This window comes from Lagenorhynchus albirostris, chromosome 12 (assembly GCF_949774975.1).
Source record: "Lagenorhynchus albirostris chromosome 12, mLagAlb1.1, whole genome shotgun sequence".
In the NCBI taxonomy this organism is placed as follows: Eukaryota; Metazoa; Chordata; class Mammalia; order Artiodactyla; family Delphinidae; genus Lagenorhynchus; species Lagenorhynchus albirostris.
Window position 1 is genome coordinate 38,534,091 of NC_083106.1, and position 19,946 is coordinate 38,554,036.

The following is a 19,946-nucleotide window of genomic DNA, read 5'->3' on the forward strand; positions in this document are numbered from 1 at the left end:
AAAAATATTTAAAAAAAATTAACTGTGTGTTCAAAATTTCTATACCGCCATGTTGGGTGAAAAGATGTAGCTCCTGCACTAGGAAGTTTCCATATAGTAAAGCAAGTTTGGAAGAGAAAAGCGGAAAGAAAAACGAACAAAAGCAGAGCAAGCTAGCCCATGCATTAGCTGTTTTAAGAATTTCTATTCTATAAAGTAGTAGGGTAAATCACTTGAGACAAATAGTGGTTTTCCCCACCTCCCCTCTCCTTCATTTCCTTTATTTTTTCCTCCCGAAAAGCCTCTGGCCTTAAATGGCACCCAGGGCTGAGTCCCTTGCCCTGACAAGAGCCTTCACTGACTACCTGCTAATTATGTGATAAACTTATAGAATCTGCTCTATGACAGTGGTTCCTAAATTACACCTCAAGTAGAGCCCTCCGACCAAATGGCTTAACTCCATGTTGGTTCTTTTCACCTCACCTAGCAAGGGAAGCCATAAATGCAAAGACCACTGCCTACTGCTTACTGCACTCCTCAGACCAGCCACTTTACAAACATAACTTTTGTTTATGTCATAAGCTTCAAAGTCATCCAGTCCACAGGGATTTACTGAGCATCTAAGAAATAAATGACATCATGAAGAATACAAGATGAAGACACTATTCCTGCTCTCCAGGAGCTTACAATCTAAAAGGCAAAATAAGAATAACATCAAATAGCAACATATGATCAGATACAATCCAGTATTACAATAATAATGGATGGTGGGGCTCAAAAGTACTAAGGAGCTAAGAGAAAGGAAAACAGACACACACACACCCCCCATCCCTCAGATGAAACAAAAAGTCTTGATAAAACTATGTGACATGTAGTTCCTGGAGAATGGTTAGGACTTAGAAAGGAGAGGATGAAGGAGTACATTGTTACAGCATTAGCAACAACAGAGAGGAAGAAATGGTTGTGAGGTAAGTTCTACAAATAAGATGGTAAGTCCAAATAATGCAGAAGTCCTGAGTTGAATAGTAAGTTGTATACATAAGGTTCAAAAGGTACGGCAAGGCCAATGAATGGACAGGACATTCTGTCAGCAATAAGAGACTTGGGAGTGGCCTGAGTAATGAAATATACTGACTAAAGCATTTTAAGAGAATGAGCACACCAAATGGTTTGCAGGATAGAATGAAATGCAGAGACGCTCCTCCACCCTCTCTAAACACTGATTCCTTTCCTTAAAGTTCCACATTCATTGTGGCCCTAAAAATATCCCCAGCTCTTCTTTTCCTTTCATTAACATTTCTTCCTTTCATAACTTTTCCTCCTACTGATCCATGAAGAGGAAGAGACTCAGTTTCTTAAGAGTAGGTAACTATACATCACTGCCCATCTCTACCAGTTCAGCTTATACTTGCCTCAGAGGCCTGACCAGATTTTGTCCCTACTGAGAGTGGCATCTGAGGAGGACCAGCAGTATAAACTCCTCACTCCTTCTTTGCCTCAATCCCTCTACCCACTGACTCAGGGATACCTTCATGTATTCCCAGCAGACGCATGGTCTGAAGTAGGAAAATAGATCATGTATGAGGAGCTGACAGAGTTGAATTCTAAGGTCAAGTCTCTCCTACTGATTCCACACTGGGTCACTTGTACTGAACTCTGCAGCAAGAACCCATGAGCTTCTCAGCATACTTATTACTCACACACGTTCTTACCATCTTTGCCATCTCAGAGAATAAGGCAACCTATGGGTAGATTTTTTATGACAATACCCCAAAATTCAAGGATGAAATAAACAATGAAGGTCTTAGATGAGAGGCAACAGTGAAAATATTGGGTTGGCCCAGAAGTGCGTTTGGTTTTTCTGTAAGATGGCTCTAGTAGCACTTAGTTGTCTTTAACTTCATTTGAAACAATCTTGCTAGACTGTATTGTGACAGCTGTCATATCAGCGTGCATTTAAAAAAAAAATTAAAATTGGTGAATTCTTATGTAGTCATTTTAATATTGAAGATGGAAGAAAAAAAAGCAACATTTTCAGCATATTATGCTTCCCTATTTCAAGAAAGGTAAAAACGCAACTGAAATGCACAAAAGGATTTGTGCAGTGTATGGAGAAGGTGCTGTGACTGACTGAACGTGTCAAAGGTAGTTTGCAAAGTTTTGTGCTGGAGATTTCTTGCTGGACGATGTTCCACGGTTGGGTAGACCAGTTGATGTTGATAGCGATCAAATCGAGACATTAATTAGAACAAGCAACATTACACCACGTGGCAGATAGCTGACATATTCAAAATATTCAAATTGAGCACTGAAAGTCACTATGAAGTTTGTTATGTTAATATGTATGTTAATCGCTTAGAAGTTTGGGTTCCACATATGTTAAGCGAAAAAACCTTCTCGAACATATTTCTACATGCGATTCTCTACTTAAATGTAAAGAAAACATTCCTTTTTCAAACAAATTGTGATGAAAAGTGGATACCATACAATAATGAAAAGTGGATACTGTACAATAATGTGGAACAGAAGAGATCATGCAGCAAGTGAAATGAACCACCACCAACCACACCAAAGGCCTGTCTTCATCCAAAGGTGATGTTGTGTATATAGTGGGATTGGGAGTCCTCTGTTATGAGCTCCTTCTGGAAAACCAAACGATTAATTCCAACAAGTACTGCTCCCAATCAGACCAACTGAAAGCAGCACTTGACGAAAAGCATCCAGAATTAGTCAACAGAAAATTCATAATCTTTCCATCAGGATAACGCAAGACTACATGTTTCTTTGATATCCAGGCAAAAACTGTTACAGCTTGGCTGGGAAGTTCGGATTCATCAGCCATATTCCAGATATTGTACCTTCAGATTTCCATTTACTTCGATCTTTACAGAATTCTCTTAATGGAAAAATATTCAATTCCCTGGAAGACTGTAAAAGGCACCTGGAATAGTTCTTTGCTCAAAAAGATAAAAAGTTTTGGGAAGATGGAATTATGAAGGTGTATGAAAAATGGCAGAAGGTAGTGGAACAAAATGGTGAATACATTGTTCAATAAAGTTCTTGGTGAAAATGAAAAATTGTCTTATTTTTACTTAAAAACCGAAGGCACTTTCTGGCCAACCCAAAAGAAAGTAGGGATGGTTTGTGAATGTTATTTTGGAAAATACACAGGCTTGGTGAACAAGGAGATAAAGAAACCAAGATTACTGTGATTACTATCCTGTGTGGGTAACAGAAGACTGATACCACTACAGAAAATAAAGCTTAAAAAGGTAGCTAGTTTAGAAAATAAACAAAGGTTTGGTGTTAAAAACAAATAATTTAAGGCAAGATCTAACTGATGATCCCAAAGGCATGGAATTAGAATTCAAGCAAAGGTTACTTTAAAAAATATTAAGAGCTGGAGATATACATTTGAGAGCAATCCTACAAGCTAAAATCCCTCCAGAGAGGCAGGATAGAAAAAAGAAAAGAGGTAGGAAAAAACAGGATAAAAGACTGGGTACCTTGGGGAATATCCACAAGTAGAAGACAGCAAGAAAAAGAAAAGCTCTTAGAGGAAACAGAATGGTTAGGGAGATAGGAAGAGAACAAAGAGGTCCAGTGCCTTTAAAATCAACAGGAAAAGTTCTACAGTAGAAAATCAATAGTGTTAAACAGTAATAGTGTTAATTACTTATAATCCTTACAAAAGCCCTTCATGTCAGGCATCAGCCATATTTAACAGATGGGGAAACTGAGCAAGAGAGGTTAACTTTCCCAAGATTAATAACTTAGCTAGTAAGTAACATGAGCCAAAAATGGAACTCAAATCTGTCTGATTCAAAACAAACCTTCTTCCACTAGCCCAGTGGCCTAATTTGAAGAAAAAAAAAAAAAAAAAGCTGCAGGCTACTTACAGTGGATATACCAAGACAGCACAGGCTTTGAGTAAATAAGCAAGACAATCCAGGGTTTCAAAGGAAATATAGAGTGAAAAAAAAAAGTAACGAATACAGCCACTCATTTCTACAGTTTTGTAGTAAAAGGATTGGAGAAGCAGAATGGTAAATGAGCAGAGCAACACATCAAAATGGAGATGATCTGTACCCACTGAAGGCAGTTGGAAAAGATCAAGGATAGAGAGAGAAAAACAGAAGCGGGGGGCAGGTGTACAAACTGGCTTTAAAAAGGAAGTACTTCCTCTAAGAAGAAAGGATATGAGATTCCACAGCTGATGAGAGTATCAGGGCATGGTGAATTATGCTCTGTGAATAGGGAAGTGTTGGCTGGATAAGGTCGTGAGGACAAAAGAACGTGATAACTGTTCCAAAGTTAAATTAAAATGACCTACTTGAAGACTGTGAGGATTTGTAGAGTAAGAATTACAGGATTTTATTTCCTTCTTAGTGATCTAAGGGAGAGATATTCTAAAAGGTCTCTGGATTCAGATTGGGGACAAAGACTGATAGAATCAAGAAGGGCTGTCAAGTTACTGTTAAACAAGTCCAAATAGGTCATTAACATGGATGTTGAATTCAGTTAAGAGAATAACATGGAAAGGAAATCTTCAAAGAAGGTGAAATCCATCCTGTGAGGCACTGATGATTTAGGAAAAATAAGTCATGTGACACTGACAAACTGTAGAATCCTCTGATGTGAGAGAAGCTGTATTTTAAGGAAAAAAATGCAAAACAAAGAACAACAAAACTTTTCAAGTAAAAGAACACAACAGGGGCTTCCCTGGTGGCGCAGTGGTTGAGAGTCCGCCTGCCAATGCAGGGGACACGGGTTCGTGCCCTGGTCCGGGAAGATCCCACATGCCGCGGAGCGGCTGGGCCCGTGAGCCATGGCCGCTGAGCCTGCGCATCCAGAGCCTGTGCTCCGCAACGGGAGAGGTCACAACAGTGAGAGGCCCGCGTACCGCAAAAAAAAAAAATAACACAACAGAAAATGTTCACAACAGGAAATGGAAATAGGGGAAAGAACAAGATTCATCTGGATGAAACCAGGCCACATAGAAAGCTTTAGGTAAGAGAGAGAGGAGTGGTAGGAACAAGAGAAAAGAGAGCAAGGTTAGTACCAGAAATGATAGACAAGGATTCAAAGTCCAGACAACATAGGAATCAAGTTCATATAGGTGGTGGTGAGGACTGGAATAGGGGAATCTTAGGACTCAATCCAAAAAATTTTTAAATATAATAACATATAATACATTTGACTGAAAAACATTAATTCCCAAAGTATTAAGAAGTGCTTCCATGCTGTTTCCTGGCTAATTATTTACACTATTTGCACTGATTTCTATTCAGTGACAATTTACTCTAGAGCAAAACATAACACAGCAACAAGTCCAGACAAGACCTGGATTTAATAGTACTGTTGAACAGAGTTGATATGTTGTTACACAGGGATTAACTGAACTTCTACTCAGAGACAAATAGTGATCTCCCTCCTTCACTTTCCTGAACCCATCTGTTCATTCTAATAAACAAAACGATTCATTTAAAAAAAATAAACTGCAAAAACAGTGTAGAATTCAAGAATATGATGCACTGATTTATAAATACTATACATAAATACACAAACTGCCGGTACAACAAAGAATATTCAAAGTACCTACTTCGACCAGGAGATCTGGGTCTATGCTAAACTGTCTTCCTGACAGCATGGCTTGGAAGTCCTCTAAACTGCAATCAATACTGTCAAGATAATCCAACAGCTCAACCCTAAGGAAAAAAGATTTAAAAAAAATCAAATATTAGGTTTCCTTGCTTTTATGTTTAAAATCACACTGCAGTCTAGCTAGGCAAAATATTCCTAGCAATTGCTGAATCCTTACCAATTCTTAACCTTAAGAGATCCTATTCACTATTTAGGATTCAAAAAAACTTGGTTAATTGAGAACCCACAGCCTTTATACAAAACTTTAGTATTTAAAGAAAAAAGGTTCTGCAATAACCCAGTCTGATTTATCTTTTTCCTCTGTACTATAAATTATAAAATGTTTAACCTCTTACTACTGGTTATATTGCTACTAACTTCTAGTTTTCCTTTGCTATAAAATAAGTTCCTTCATAGAGATTGTATTATTCCACAGTCCTGATAAAAACACAAATACACACAATCATACACACTTTTTTAAGACATTCAAAACCAAGTATTTCATTACAGAAATCTGAGGAATTGACAAGAAGATCCCAAGACTGCTCTTGGGATAATTAAATCTTTCTCAAAATACCATCTGCAGAGCTCAGCACTAACCAGAACAGAAAGGTTGACTACATAGGTTCATAACCTGAAAGGAAAATCATTCAAAGAGAAAAAGAACATGTGAAGTAAACAAAGAAGGCAAATAAACTTAGACAACCTTTAGATGAGACTCACTTTCCCAAAAGATTGATGTTATCATTTAAAATGGAATCCATCATGGTCACAGGATCTTCTGTGGTCAGACTAGATGAGCCATTTAGCTGGACGGCACTAGACATGAGAGGGCTGGTGCCATCACTGCCTGAACTTAGGGATTCTCTGGCTGGTTCACTCTGATCTCCACTCTGAATGACAGGTGCATATTCATCTTCATTGTCATCTTCAACAATGACAATATCAGGGTACTGGCTACAGCTAGATCAGCAATATGAGAAATAACCAATTACATTCCCAGACTAATTCAATAAATTCACCCTATCCAGTCACTCTCCATGGAAACTCTCTCCCCAAACCACCTGTCAAAAGGCTTTTCTTGGGTGTGTAGTTTAATGAAAATATTGATACTTCATATAATATAAGACCACAAAGAATCAATTAAAGGTCTTTAACTCCAAACTTTAAAAATAAGAATGAATTCTCATTACTTTTTGCTGGGAGTCTTTTCGCTGGAGGGAGGGGGGTTATGTGCTTGAATAATTTGGCTTAATTTTTCAGTTCAATAATTAAAATATGAGTCAGATATTAGTTTATCAAAGAATAAAGTAGTTTTAAATTTAGATCTCTGATAAAAAAAGAGTAATATTTTCAAAAATTGTATTTCACAATCTCCTTACTTGGAGGGATCAGATATAACATCCTCATTAGTTTCTGGAATAACTGGGATATTTTCTTCATCTGCATTATCATCAGTAACGTCATAAATAATGATATCATCTGAAATCCGCTCCCTTGGCTTTAAACCTTCAGTCCTACTGTGTGGAACCTAAAAAATCAGGTAGAAAATATATCAAAAAACTGAAATTATTTTGGCTACTAAACAACATACCATTTAAAAAATGTTAACTGGGCACTGAGATACGATGGTAAGCAAAACAGATATGTTTTCTGCCCTTATGGGACTTACACACTAAATTGGTATTAGAAGTACCAATTTACAGAGGTATGAGATGTATTATCTGCATGCTACTTAACTATTTCTTTTACTGTAAGGGACATTAAAGATGACATGCCTCAGAATGTTTCTATGAAAAGATCTTCAAATTTTAAAGATTTTTTTATACCCAAAGAGTAAAAAAGTCTTAGGACTTCATCAGAAATCTCGAACATAACCACATGGCCACTGGGCTGATGGGGATTATTTCATCTCAAGCTACTCTGTTTGACGCCATGTTTTATTCTTACTCATTAAATGGTTTCTTTAAAAGGGGGAAAAAAACACTTCAACTATTCCACAGCTAAATGTCAGTCTGGCATTTTAGCAATTATTATTTTTTTAAATTCAGCTACAGCTATATTCAGACCATGGATACACTAATAAAAAAACATTCAATTCTCCAAAGCAAACTAAAGTCATTATTATAATAGAAAATTCTATCAATTTCAACTCTAGATAATATAGAGGCAAAAGATGCAAATCAAGTTAAATTAAGAAATCTTCACCCATTTACATGAGTCTTCAATCCTAAAAACAGGTATGCCTGATAATTTAAACAGTGGGAAGAGGAACCAGATGTCAGGTTAACTCTGACTTGCCTGAGAACAAAAATCTCAATACTTTAATAATAAATCTAAAGCAGTATTTAGAATTCTAAGATTTGAAAGTAACAATGATAATCAGATATTAAAAGAAGTCTGGACTCAACTAATTGCCACTGGGTATAAGTTTGACAATTTACCCAGAGAGCTTGTGAAAAAATGAAGGTAAACAAAAATATTTTTTTGAAATTGCTACAGTAAAAGAGTCTAGGTCTGTACACATTTATAATAAAAGTTGGAAACAACTTAAAATAACCAACGGACAAGTGCATAATTACATTATCATAATATTCAATTAATCTCATATAGTAGTTAAGATCAACTAAATCTCTATGTTTAATAAATCTCAAAAGCAAGACCAAGTGAAAGAGGCCACACTGCAAAATGATATGTACAAAATAATATCATTTATATAAAGCTTAGACATATGCAAAATAATACCAAATATTGTTCATGGATTCACACATCAATCGGCCATGGGAATGACACATACTACTTCAAGATAGTGATTTATCTCTGGGTGACAGGGGAGACTGGAGAGGGAGAGAAAAATGAACTTGGGAACAGGTAACTGAGACAACTGTATCTGTAATAGTTTATCTCTTAAAATAATCTAGAGCAGGGCTTCCCTGGTGGCGCAGTGGGTGAGAGTCCGCCTGCCGATGCAGGGGACACGGGTTCGTGCCCCGGTCCGGGAAGATCCCACATGCCGCGAAGCGGCTGTGCCCGTGAGCCATGGCCGCTGAGCCTGCGCTTCCGGAGCCTGTGCTCCGCAACGGGAGAGGCCACAGCAGTGAGAGGCCCGCGTACCGCAAAAAAGAAAAAAATAAAATAATAATAATCTAGAGCAAATGATAAAAAATGTCATGATTTAAAAGCTGGAGGATGAACAGTTAGATTATTCACTAAACTTTTTCAAATGCATGACATACTGCTGTAATAAAATTTAGTTTGAGATAATAAATATAAAACAGAATTTTAAAAATTACTTTATGATGGTGATTATCAGCTGGTTCTTTCACTATGTGCTGAAACAAATTCTTCTTTTGAGCTCCATTAGTGTTTAGAAGTAGAGGTCTGAAAATCAGAAGATATACATGAAGTTCAGTGAGCAAACATACATGGAGTTTAAATTGCTTCTAATAATTTAGCCACATATAAACACACTCATTTTAATAATGAATAAAAAATTTCAGTACACAAGAAACTCTTAAAAACGATTACCTCTTTGGAGGGGTATGGGGGATAGTGTATCCACGGCTTTTACTTCTCCATTCTTCTGTGTTATCTTTGTTATAATAAACACTATAAATTACTCTCCCCAAATATACTTCATTGCTGACTGAACTACATAACTCTTTATGGTTCTTACATAGTAAAAAGTAGGTAATATCGCAAAGACTCAATGGAAGTAGAGTTAATTCTACAGCATAAGCTGCAAGTATAACCAAGCTCTGCTAAAATCCTTTGCCTTACAAGATAATCTTTTTCTCCTTCTACCTATTCCTTTGTCCACTGTTTTCCTTATGTTTTAATTGTGACAAAGGTAGTTACTGACATTTATGGGTATCACAACCCATGGTCAATGTACAGGTTTTTAAAGACCCTTGTGAGTGGATTAAACATGAGATATCAAGTAAAAACTTTTTATGCTTTTTTCAGCATGTATCCTCTCTTTAAGAGTTTCTCTCACTGAGGACTAATGCTACAATAATTTGCTAATGTGAATGAAAGATGAACTCTTTATAAACCGTATGTATGTAAAACGACCATTTAGCCTATTCTAATCTTTCAAAAACAGCAAGATGACAATAGTAGGAAACACCACCACTCTTGAAATGTTAGAAGTATAATTTAACAAGGGAGGACTGTTCATCTGGGACAACACGCATACACTCAGCAAATGTAAACCATTCATGATTAAATTCTAACGTTTGGTTGTCTATAGATAGGTCAAAATGTATTATCATAAAATCTTACCTTTTACGTTTTAAACTCACAAGTTGGTTATTCTGAACCAATGTAACAATAAACTGGACAATCTAAAAGGAAAATATAAATAAGAAATATTCCATCATAGATTCTTAATTCTTTAGTCTATATTACAAGTCTTATAAAATTAATGCAGGTACTGTATGTCCTCTATTCTAAGTCACATAGTTTCTCACATATTAACATTTTAAATTTGGATGCATCTTACAATGATATTTAAAGAAATGTACCAGCATCCAGGCAGAAGAACAACCTGTGATAAAGTTGCTGCTACCTAAGATATAGAGGTACCTAGGACATCCATCTACCCATCTATCTATCTATATATCTAGCTTCCTACCCACCCATCCACCTATTTATCTATCAAATATTCAGTTCAATTATTTGTCTTGATAAGTACCAAGCATGCCTGGATACAGATCCCTATTTTTACTTAAAATTCTTTCAAGAAGATTATGACGCAGAAAAGAAAACTGATGTTTGACAGATATTTTTCTTATACCAGGTAATACAATTAGAGGCAAAAGAAACTGCCAACTCTCTCAGAATAGATCTTACTATTTTCAAGTTAGAAAAAGTTTATTGGCTAACTCTAGAAAAATTATTATTGAGACACTGAACATCTGTCAAAGCTTCCTGATGACAATCACGGGAAGCTGATTTAATCTTCAGAGTCTGATTAAATTTAGAAAAAGACTATTAAACAGATCAAGACATGCAAACAATCCTTCATATTTTATGATAGTGTTTCTTAAAGTGTGGTCCATGGACCAGCAGCACTGGCCTAGGAGCTTTTTAAATATGCAAATTCTCTGCCTCACTCCAGAATTGCTGAATCTTAAATTCTGAGGATGAGGTCTAGCAACATGTGTTGTTTAGCAAGACCTCCAGGTGATACTGATATGAATGTGAGAACTGGTTTAGGGTATGTCTTGAAATTATACTGCCTAAAGGAGTTAAAAAAGTAAACTATTAAAAGCAGTATAGGGGCTTCCCTGGTGGCGCAGTGATTAAGAATACGCCTGCCAATGCAGGGGACACGGGTTCGAGCCCTGGTCCAGGAAGATCCCACATGCCACGGAGCAACAAAGCCCGTGCGCTGCAACTACCGAGCCTGTGTTCTAGAGCCCACGAGCCACAACTACTGAGCCCACATGCCACAATTACTGAAGCCTGCGTGCCTAGAGCCCGTGCTCCACAACAAGAGAAGCCACCGCAATGAGAAGCCTGAGCATCACAACAAAGAGTGGCCCCCGCTCGCCACAACTAGAGAAAGCCCGCGTGCAGCAACGAAGACCCAAGGCAGCCAAAGATATATAAATATTTTTTTTAAAAATTTATTTTAAAAAAAAGCAGCAGTATATCACTGAGATGTTATGAATAAAGGCCAAGTGACTGATGACTATTTAGACTCTGCAGAAGAGTTCCTTGTACAAGCTTTATGAAATATAATTACACAATTAAAATAGAGAATTGTTCATTGAAAATACACACCGTATAGCTTTAATTTTGTAATTCTCCCCCAAACGAGGCTACTAAATGGTTTGCCTTACAATCAGTATTAACTTTGCCATGGAGAAAAATATAGACATTTTAGTTGAAGAGTTAGACAGCATTAGAGTCTATGAAAAGGAGGTTAGCCACTAAATTGCTTATTCAAAAGAAAATGCTGACACCTGATGAAAAGACAACATTTAACCTTAAAGATATCTATGAAATAGTCCAATTACTTTTGTTAATTTATAAAAAAGTGTTAGGGAAAATTCTTAAAACATTAGTTGGCTGAATTTACAAGAACATGAATCTCTGGCTAAATTTCTCCTGAAATTTGCTGTGTATTTCAGTTCTCTTCTGACACTTTGGCATTATGTTGTAGAGTTCGTTTCCTGAAGGAGAAGATGAGGCATTTAACATTTACATCATTGGACTTCTTTAGCTGACAAGTTCTATAAAGACACCTCCCATATATTATTCCAATTAATCCAAGGCCAAACAGTAAATGGCAGAATTAGAAACAAATTCCAGGAATAGAGAAAAAATTATCACCTGTCATCATGAATTATGTAAACTCCCTAACCCCACTAAAACACATAGATTCAAACTCAAATTTGAGCAGAAAGAGTGTTAGATTTCATGAAAAACTGAAATGTTAAATAAGTATTTTATCAACTATCCTTGCTTTCAAAAAAAAAAAAACCCAACAAATTATGGAGTATTGTGAGTTGATATTTAACCAAAACATTGTTTTCTGAAAAAGATTAACAGATTTTAAAAATAAAGCACAGGTTAAGGTACACCTATCATTTAAAATCAGGTATTCTTAAACAGGGCTTCAAGTTGGAATCAAATATGAAAGTTTTAAAAATACATGTACTTGGACTAAACACTTAAAGTTGAATCCTACATTCAACCTTCACTTGCATACTTATTTTTAAAAATTAGTATACCTATTTTGACTATGGGCCAAAGGGTACAGCTACCATTCATCTCTGTGTTCTAACCCTGCTCCACTACACCCATATCCTTTCAGTCATAACACTATTTTTAGCTAACGGCCTTTGACTAGGAACAAACTGAAGCTCTCCCACCCTCCCTCCCCTGATAAAACCTGTTGCTTAAACTTAGTCCAGTTTACTCATGAGCAAAAAATAGCTGCCTTAATTACTTTTATGTTTCACCTCTTATTAACATATGAAAGCTGATATGAGAAGATTAAATCACAAGGACACAATTGCAGCAGAGATTTTCTGTTCCCCCAGTAATTTTCAGCTCATATACTAAAATCTAGGATTTATTTTACAACACTACATTAACTGCTTTTCTGCACATACGAATAGTGGCATACACTTATAACTCATTTTTTGAACACATAATTTGATCGACCGATTTGAAAATATTAGTCATTTATCTTCCAAGACCATATCTATGCCTTTTAGAATAAAAAATAGTAAGACAAAAAACAAAAAAAATCCCACACAGTAAAGCTATGTCTTTTACATAAAATATTAAGAAATTGGTAGTATATTGATTATACTCCTAAGAATTAAGTATAATAAAGTTGTTATATCAGGCAAAAAAATTTTACTAAAAGCTAATGAAACATTATCTGGAAGTATGGAATGACTACATTTAGTAATAATAAGAAATTTTTTTTATTACAAAGAATATGTAACACTTGGCTTAATTTGTTTGATTTCATAGTTTTACTTCTGTGTACCCAATACATAAGAAACTAAGATCAATTACTGACTACTCAATAGAGATTTCTGGGGGGGCGGTCACAAATGGTACTCATTAAACAAATGCAGATTACAGTCACAGAGAAAAAAGCTTACCTTTCGAATAACTTGTTGCTGTTGTGCATGTTTTGCTCGTAATTCTGACACCTCCTTCCAAAGGGACTCATTCTCACTATGTTATCATTTATGAAAAATAAAAATAAAAAAATTCAGTCAGATAAGCCAGACCTCAATATCTTTAATTAAGAACACCAGACGTGAACTAGTTTTTACTATATATCTTTATGAGACTAGGAAAACTTTGGTTCAATTACACAGAATGGCAACTAACCTTGACACAACTCCAGAATCCTTCCTTCATAACTGTAGTATCTTCTACTCATGGCAATGTATGCATGAAAACTTAAGATTTATGCTTACATCCATACATAGTAGGCCATTTACTCCTCTGACAATCTGCTTCATTACTTCCTGTTTAAAAAATAACCTAACTTTTCAACTATGGCTACCATGTGAATTCAGGACTTGTGCTTAGGAAACAATTCTTAAAGGGGAAATGACATTTACCCAACACTTGCTATGCCAGGCACTATTCTAAACATTTTATGTGTATTACTTAAACTTCTCTAAAATCTGTCAAGAAAGGAATTATCTCTATTTTATAGATGAGGAGACTGAGACTCAGAGCATTGAGAAGACTTACCCAAGATCATACAGACAATTTGTTAAGTATTGATGTCGAGCTGAAGTCTGTAAGACTCTAAAACTGTCTAAAGATCTGTCTCAAACACACGCATATAAATGTTTGGTTTTTTTAAAGCATATTAAAAGATGTGTTTTTTTAAAAGCATATCTAAATACATGACAAACCAATTATAAGCCCAGCAGTAATAGTTTTTTTTCCTTCATTCACCATCTTCCATTGAAATTGCAGTTATTAAATGTTAGCAGCAATGATAATTTTGAGAAGGCCTGAAAGATTAATTCCTCTATTAAATGCTCTAATTTTTGCTCTTTTGTCAATTTACACAAAAGCCATCTTCCTCAATCCAAACTATTACAAAAGGGACTGAATTTAAATATAGAGGGCACAGAAAATAAGATTTTGATACTTAATAACTACTGTACTTTTTCTGACTCAGAAATATAAAGATACCATCATCTGCCTACTAAAGATAAGTAGGAGAATGGTTACCACTAAGACTTACAGGAGGAATTTGAGATCCCACTCCTTAAAAGCTAAATCTGAGATTCAAGGAACTGGGTCAAAGGGCACTTCAACAGACACAAGATACATAGAGTAAACCAACATACGTGCTTAAATAAAACATGCAAAACTAGCAAGCTTCAAATTAAGGCTTATTAAAAAAGGGAATCAAAGTCCAAGGTTACTCTCAATGAAGATACTTGAGTTAAGAATAGCTAAACTAACGTCCCACAATTGAAATGGGACAGACAATACATAAAATAAATACTCTTAAGACCTTGGCGCCTATTTACTATAAGAGAATTCCAACTGCTTACTAAGAAGAGAAATATAGGTCTACTCTATACACAAGTTGTTACTGTGGCATTAGGATAATGGTGCCAAAAATTATAGTAAAACAAAATACAGCACTTTTCTGTAGATAAAAGGTTTGAATATCACTTTCCCAAGTCTATGTAAAGTAAGTATCAAGTAGGACAAGTCTCTAGTGTCCTTTTTTCCCTATTTTTTGTGTCCTATTTTTTTCCTAAAAGATAGGCCACATAGAAAATGGCCTAAGAAACTTCTATAAAAGAAAGGATAGGTAGCATATGCTGTATTTTTTTTAAGATTTTTTTATGTGGACTAATTTTGAAGCCTTTATTGAATCTGTTACAATATTCCTTCTGTTTTTTTATGTTTTTTGGCCGCGAGGCATGTGCAATCTTAGCTCCCCAACCAGGGATCAAACCCACACCCCTGGCATTGGAAGGTGAAGTCTTAACCACTGGGTCCACTGGGTCCAGAGAAGTCCCTGTAGTATGGCTTTTGGTCCTCATATGTGTGTAAACATATGAAATTCAACCTAAGTAGAATCATAGTTTCCTACACCAACTTAATGATCTATTATTTCATCAGTAACACTTGTGCATCAAATCGTTTTGACTGACCAGGTTTATATATTCTTTCAACACCATCATGAAAATACAATATTGGGGTAAAGTTTATGGCTACAAATAAAAAATAAAGGGAATCAATACTTAAGAAAAAGGCTTTTGATCTTGGCTTCAACAATGTAATCTAGGTACTTAAAGCACTAACCTCCAAACCTCAACACACACATACACACCAACCCCCATATTAGGATTATATTTGGAAATAATACTTTACCTTTTTAATTCAGAAAGCCTGGACTCAATAGTTTCTTGTTTTATTTGAACCTTCTGAGCACTACTTATAATTTTTGTTAAATCTTCCTGACGAATTTTATTTTCTTCTGGTTTTGCAGATGAAACCTTTCAAAAAGTAAATGTAGGAAATTCAACAAATACTAAACACCATGATTATAATTCAAAACTTCCCTGTTATAAGACGTTTTTGTAGCCTGTCCAGGAAGTGAGATTTAGTTCCAAAAGCCCAGGAAAAGAATAGACTTCATAGCTCAAAGAGAGGATAAGGAATAATCAGTTTATTTATTTTTAATGTGGAAAAGTTTCCATAAGCAGGAGCAACTTAAGGGCTTTTTTTTTTGTTTTCATTTTCTTCTGTCAAATTCCCAGTAATTTCCCCAAGCCTATTTATTATTGCATTCCACTGTTAATTAAATTTATGCAGAATAGTTGCACACTAAGACAATGTTCTTTCATGGTCCACTACCCTTTTACCGCCCCCCACCCCACCTTGTGAATTTAGTCAAAATATCTTATTTCAGCAAAACATATCATCCATTCAAAAATGTATTATTTAAATTCCTACTATATATAAGGGACTTATTCTGAGCACTAGATATTCAGCAGTGAACTAAAGAAAAACGCCCTCCAGACAGCTGACTTTCTAGTAGGAACTTATGATTTTAAGTTAAATTATAAGGAGTGAGCCATCACCATATAGATGACTCCTTATCCTAAGTCAGAATGTAAACATTTCCTTTCCTCTAAAAAGTGTTTAAAGACTGAGCCCTCCATACAGTTGAGCGCAGAGGAAAAAAAAAATAAAGGGCAAAATAATTAAAGCTTCATTAGTCTAAGTTGTCCCAACAAGAAAACCTGTGTATTTCAGTACCTTAATGTCAACAAATGAAATATGTCTTGGCCAAGTATACTACATGTTAACGCCCTAATTAAATCATGTTAACAATAGCTCACCTTCCTTTTAATGTTCTCCAACAAGTCATCCTGGCCTTGTTTGAAGTAAGGATGCTGAAATTCAACAGGACCATCTCGTTCTTGCTTCACAATTCCAGAGTCAATATGTACTACTTTACGAAAACCATCTGAAAAAGATTCAAAATTCAGATTTTGAATAAAATTTTAAATAGACAAAAGTAAAAACTTAAAAAATTAATGGTGCTTCTATGGAATATATTTTCCTTTATCATCCTAATGGTGGAAAAGGTTTAATCAGTGACTGATGACAGTACTCCAATTAAACTGCTATCCATACTCACACATATTCAGTTGCCTTACAAAACTTGCCATGTTATTGTGCTTGAAATATTTGGGAAGAATTTCTTTTGCAAATCTTTGTTCATCCAAAACCAGAAAGCTTTGGCCATTCTGAAAAAAATTGAAAACGTCAATTAGTTAAGATCCTCTGAAATTAGGTGATACATATGAACCTCAAAACTTGGCAGTCCTTCCATGACACCTTCAGACCATCATTTTATTCCTGTTAATAGCAGCAAAAACAAACTGCAATTAAGCTACAAATTTCAATTAAGCTCCAAACTGCAATTAAACTTTTTGATGTCAATCTCAAAAGTTTAGGAGTATGTATCAAACCAAAAGCTGCATCAAACTTTATAGTTAAATATTAGAAAGATTTCCATTCTTCTAATCAAAAACTAATAAAATACAGTATGTAGCTAGTATAATTACTTAACAATGTTTTAAAGCCAATGCAATTAAGACAAAAATAAGATAAAATTTGAAAGAAAGTCATATTTTATCAATAAACATAATTATATATTTGTACAATCAACTGAAAAACCACAAGAGAATTCAGTAAGATATCTAGCTACTAATTGACACACTAATAACGAAAGGTCAGAAAGAAAAATTTTTTAAAAATCCCATTTACCACTGCAACAAAAAGAATAAAATACATAGGAATAAACCTACCTAAGGAGACAAAAGACCTGTACTCTGAAAACTGTAAGACATAGATGAAGGAAATCAAAGATGACACAGATGAAAAGATATAACATATTCTTGAATTGGAAGAATCAATATTGTCAAAATGACTATACTACGCAAGGCAATCTACAGATTCAATGCAATCCCTATCAAATTACCAATGGCGTTATTCACAGAACTAGAACAAAAAAAATCTTAAAATCTGTATGGAGACACAAAAGACCCTGAAAAACCAAAGCAATCTTGAGAAAGAAAAAATGAAGCTGGAGGAATCAGGCTCCCTGATTTCAGACTATACTACCAAGCTACAGTCATCAAAATGGTATGGTACTGGCAAAATAACAGAAATATAGATCAATGGGACAGGATAGAAAAGCCCAGAAATAAACCCATGCACCTATGGTCAATTAATCTACAACATAGGAAACAAGACTATACAATACAGGACAGTCTCTTCAATAAATGGTGCTGGGAAAACTGGACAGCTACATGTAAAAAAATGAAATTAGTATACTCTTTAAAACCGTACACAAGAATAAACTCAAAATGGAGTAAAGACCTAAATGTAAGACCAGATACTATAAAACTCTTAGAGAAAACATAGGCAAAACACTTGACATAAATCACAACAATATCTTTTTTAAGCCATCTCCTAGAGTAATGGAAATAAAACCAAAAATAAACAAGTGGGACCTAATTAAACTCCTCTGCACAGCAAAGAAAACCACAGACAAAACAAAAAGACAAACCAAAGAATGGCAGAAAACATTTGCAAAGATGCGACTGACAAGGGATTAGTCTCCAAAATTTACAAACAGCTCATGCAGCTCAATATCAAAAAAACAAACAACCCGATCAAAAAATGGGCAGATGACCTAAATATAGACATTTCTCCAAAGAAGACATACAGATGGCCAAGTGGCACAAGAAAAGATGCTCTACATCTCTAATTATTAGAGAAAGGCAAATCAAAACTACAATGAGATACCACCTCACACCAGTCAGAATGACGATCATCAAAAATCCTACAAACAGTAAATGCTGGAGAGAGTGTGGAGCAAAAGGAAGCCTCCTACACTGTTGGTGGGAATGTAAATTGGTTCATGCACTATGGGAAACAGTATGAAGGTTCCCTAAAAAAACTAAAAATAGAGCTACAATATGATCCAGCAATCCCACTCCTGGGTATATATCCAGAAGAAAACATGGTTTGAAAGGATTACATGCACCCCAATGTTCACTGCAGCACTGTTTACAATAGCCAAGACATGGAAGCAACCTAAATGTCCATCGACAGATGAATGGATAAATAAGATGTGGTACATATATCCAATGGAATATTACTCAGCCATCAAAAGAATGAAATAACGCCATTTGCAGCAACATGGATGGACCCTGAGGTTATTATACTAAGTAAACTAAGTCAGACAAATATCATACAATATTGCTTATATGCAAAATCCAAAAAAATATACAAATGAACTTATTTTCAAAACAGAAACAAACTCACAGACTCAGGGAACAAATTTATGGTTACCACGGGGAAGGGTGGGAGGCAAGGGATAGACTGGGATTTGGGGATTGACATGTACAGACTACTATATTTAAAATAGATAACCAACAAGGACCTACTGTATAGCACAGAGAACTATACTCAATATTATGTAACAACCTAAATGGGAAAAGAAATTGAAGAAGAATAGACACACATATAACTGAATCACTTTGCTGTACACCTGAAACTAACCCATGGTTAATCAACTATGCTCCAATATGAAAAAAAATTTAAAAAAAAATAAAGTCACTAGTGTATTTCCATATAAAAAATAAACAATTTGAAATTTCCTTCTAAAATAATCAAAATAATATGGTAGTGACATAAAGACAGACCAATCAATGGAACAGAATAGAAAATCCAGGAATGAACCCTCATACATACAGTCCAAGAATTTTTGACAAGGATGCCAAGACAATTCAATGGAGGGACTTCCCTGGTGGTGCAGTGGTTAAGAATCCACCTGCCAATGCAGGGGACATGGGTTCGAGCCCTGGTCCAGAAGATCTCACATGCCGTGGAGCAACTAAGCCCACGCGCCACAACTACTGAGCCTGCACTCTAGAGCCCACGAGCCACAACTACTGAGCCCGCGTACCACAACTACCGAAGCCTGCACGCCTAGAGCCCGTGCTCTGCAACGAGAAGCCTGCGCACTGCAACAAAGAGTAGCCCCTGCTCGCCGCAACTAGAGAAAGTCCACGCGCAGCAACGAAGACCCAACTCAGCCAAAAAAAAGACCATTCAACGGAAGAAGAACAGCCTTTTCAACAAACCATGCTGGTAAAACTGGATACTCACATGCAAAAGAATGAAGTTGACTCCTTACCTTATACCATATACAAAAATCAACTCAAAACAGATCAAAAGCTTAAACAGGACAGCTAAAACTATAAAAATCTTAGAAGAAAACA

The 19,946-nt window shown here is 35.6% G+C and overlaps 1 protein-coding gene across 3 annotated transcripts in view; it reads right to left on the reverse strand.

The window, feature by feature from the left end:
* HSF2 (heat shock transcription factor 2) overlaps positions 1–19,946 on the reverse strand; it is a 37,164-nt gene that overhangs the window by 4,575 nt on the left and 12,643 nt on the right. For all 3 annotated transcript variants that reach the window (XM_060167899.1, XM_060167898.1, XM_060167900.1), the window contains 9 exons: positions 16,790–16,898; positions 16,488–16,615; positions 15,514–15,638; positions 13,254–13,329; positions 9,907–9,968; positions 8,916–9,003; positions 7,005–7,153; positions 6,346–6,585; positions 5,582–5,687 (listed from right to left, as the gene is read on the reverse strand). In XM_060167899.1, the coding sequence (XP_060023882.1) occupies positions 5,582–5,687; positions 6,346–6,585; positions 7,005–7,153; positions 8,916–9,003; positions 9,907–9,968; positions 13,254–13,329; positions 15,514–15,638; positions 16,488–16,615; positions 16,790–16,898 (1,083 nt within the window). The remainder of the gene's footprint in view (positions 1–5,581; positions 5,688–6,345; positions 6,586–7,004; positions 7,154–8,915; positions 9,004–9,906; positions 9,969–13,253; positions 13,330–15,513; positions 15,639–16,487; positions 16,616–16,789; positions 16,899–19,946) is intronic.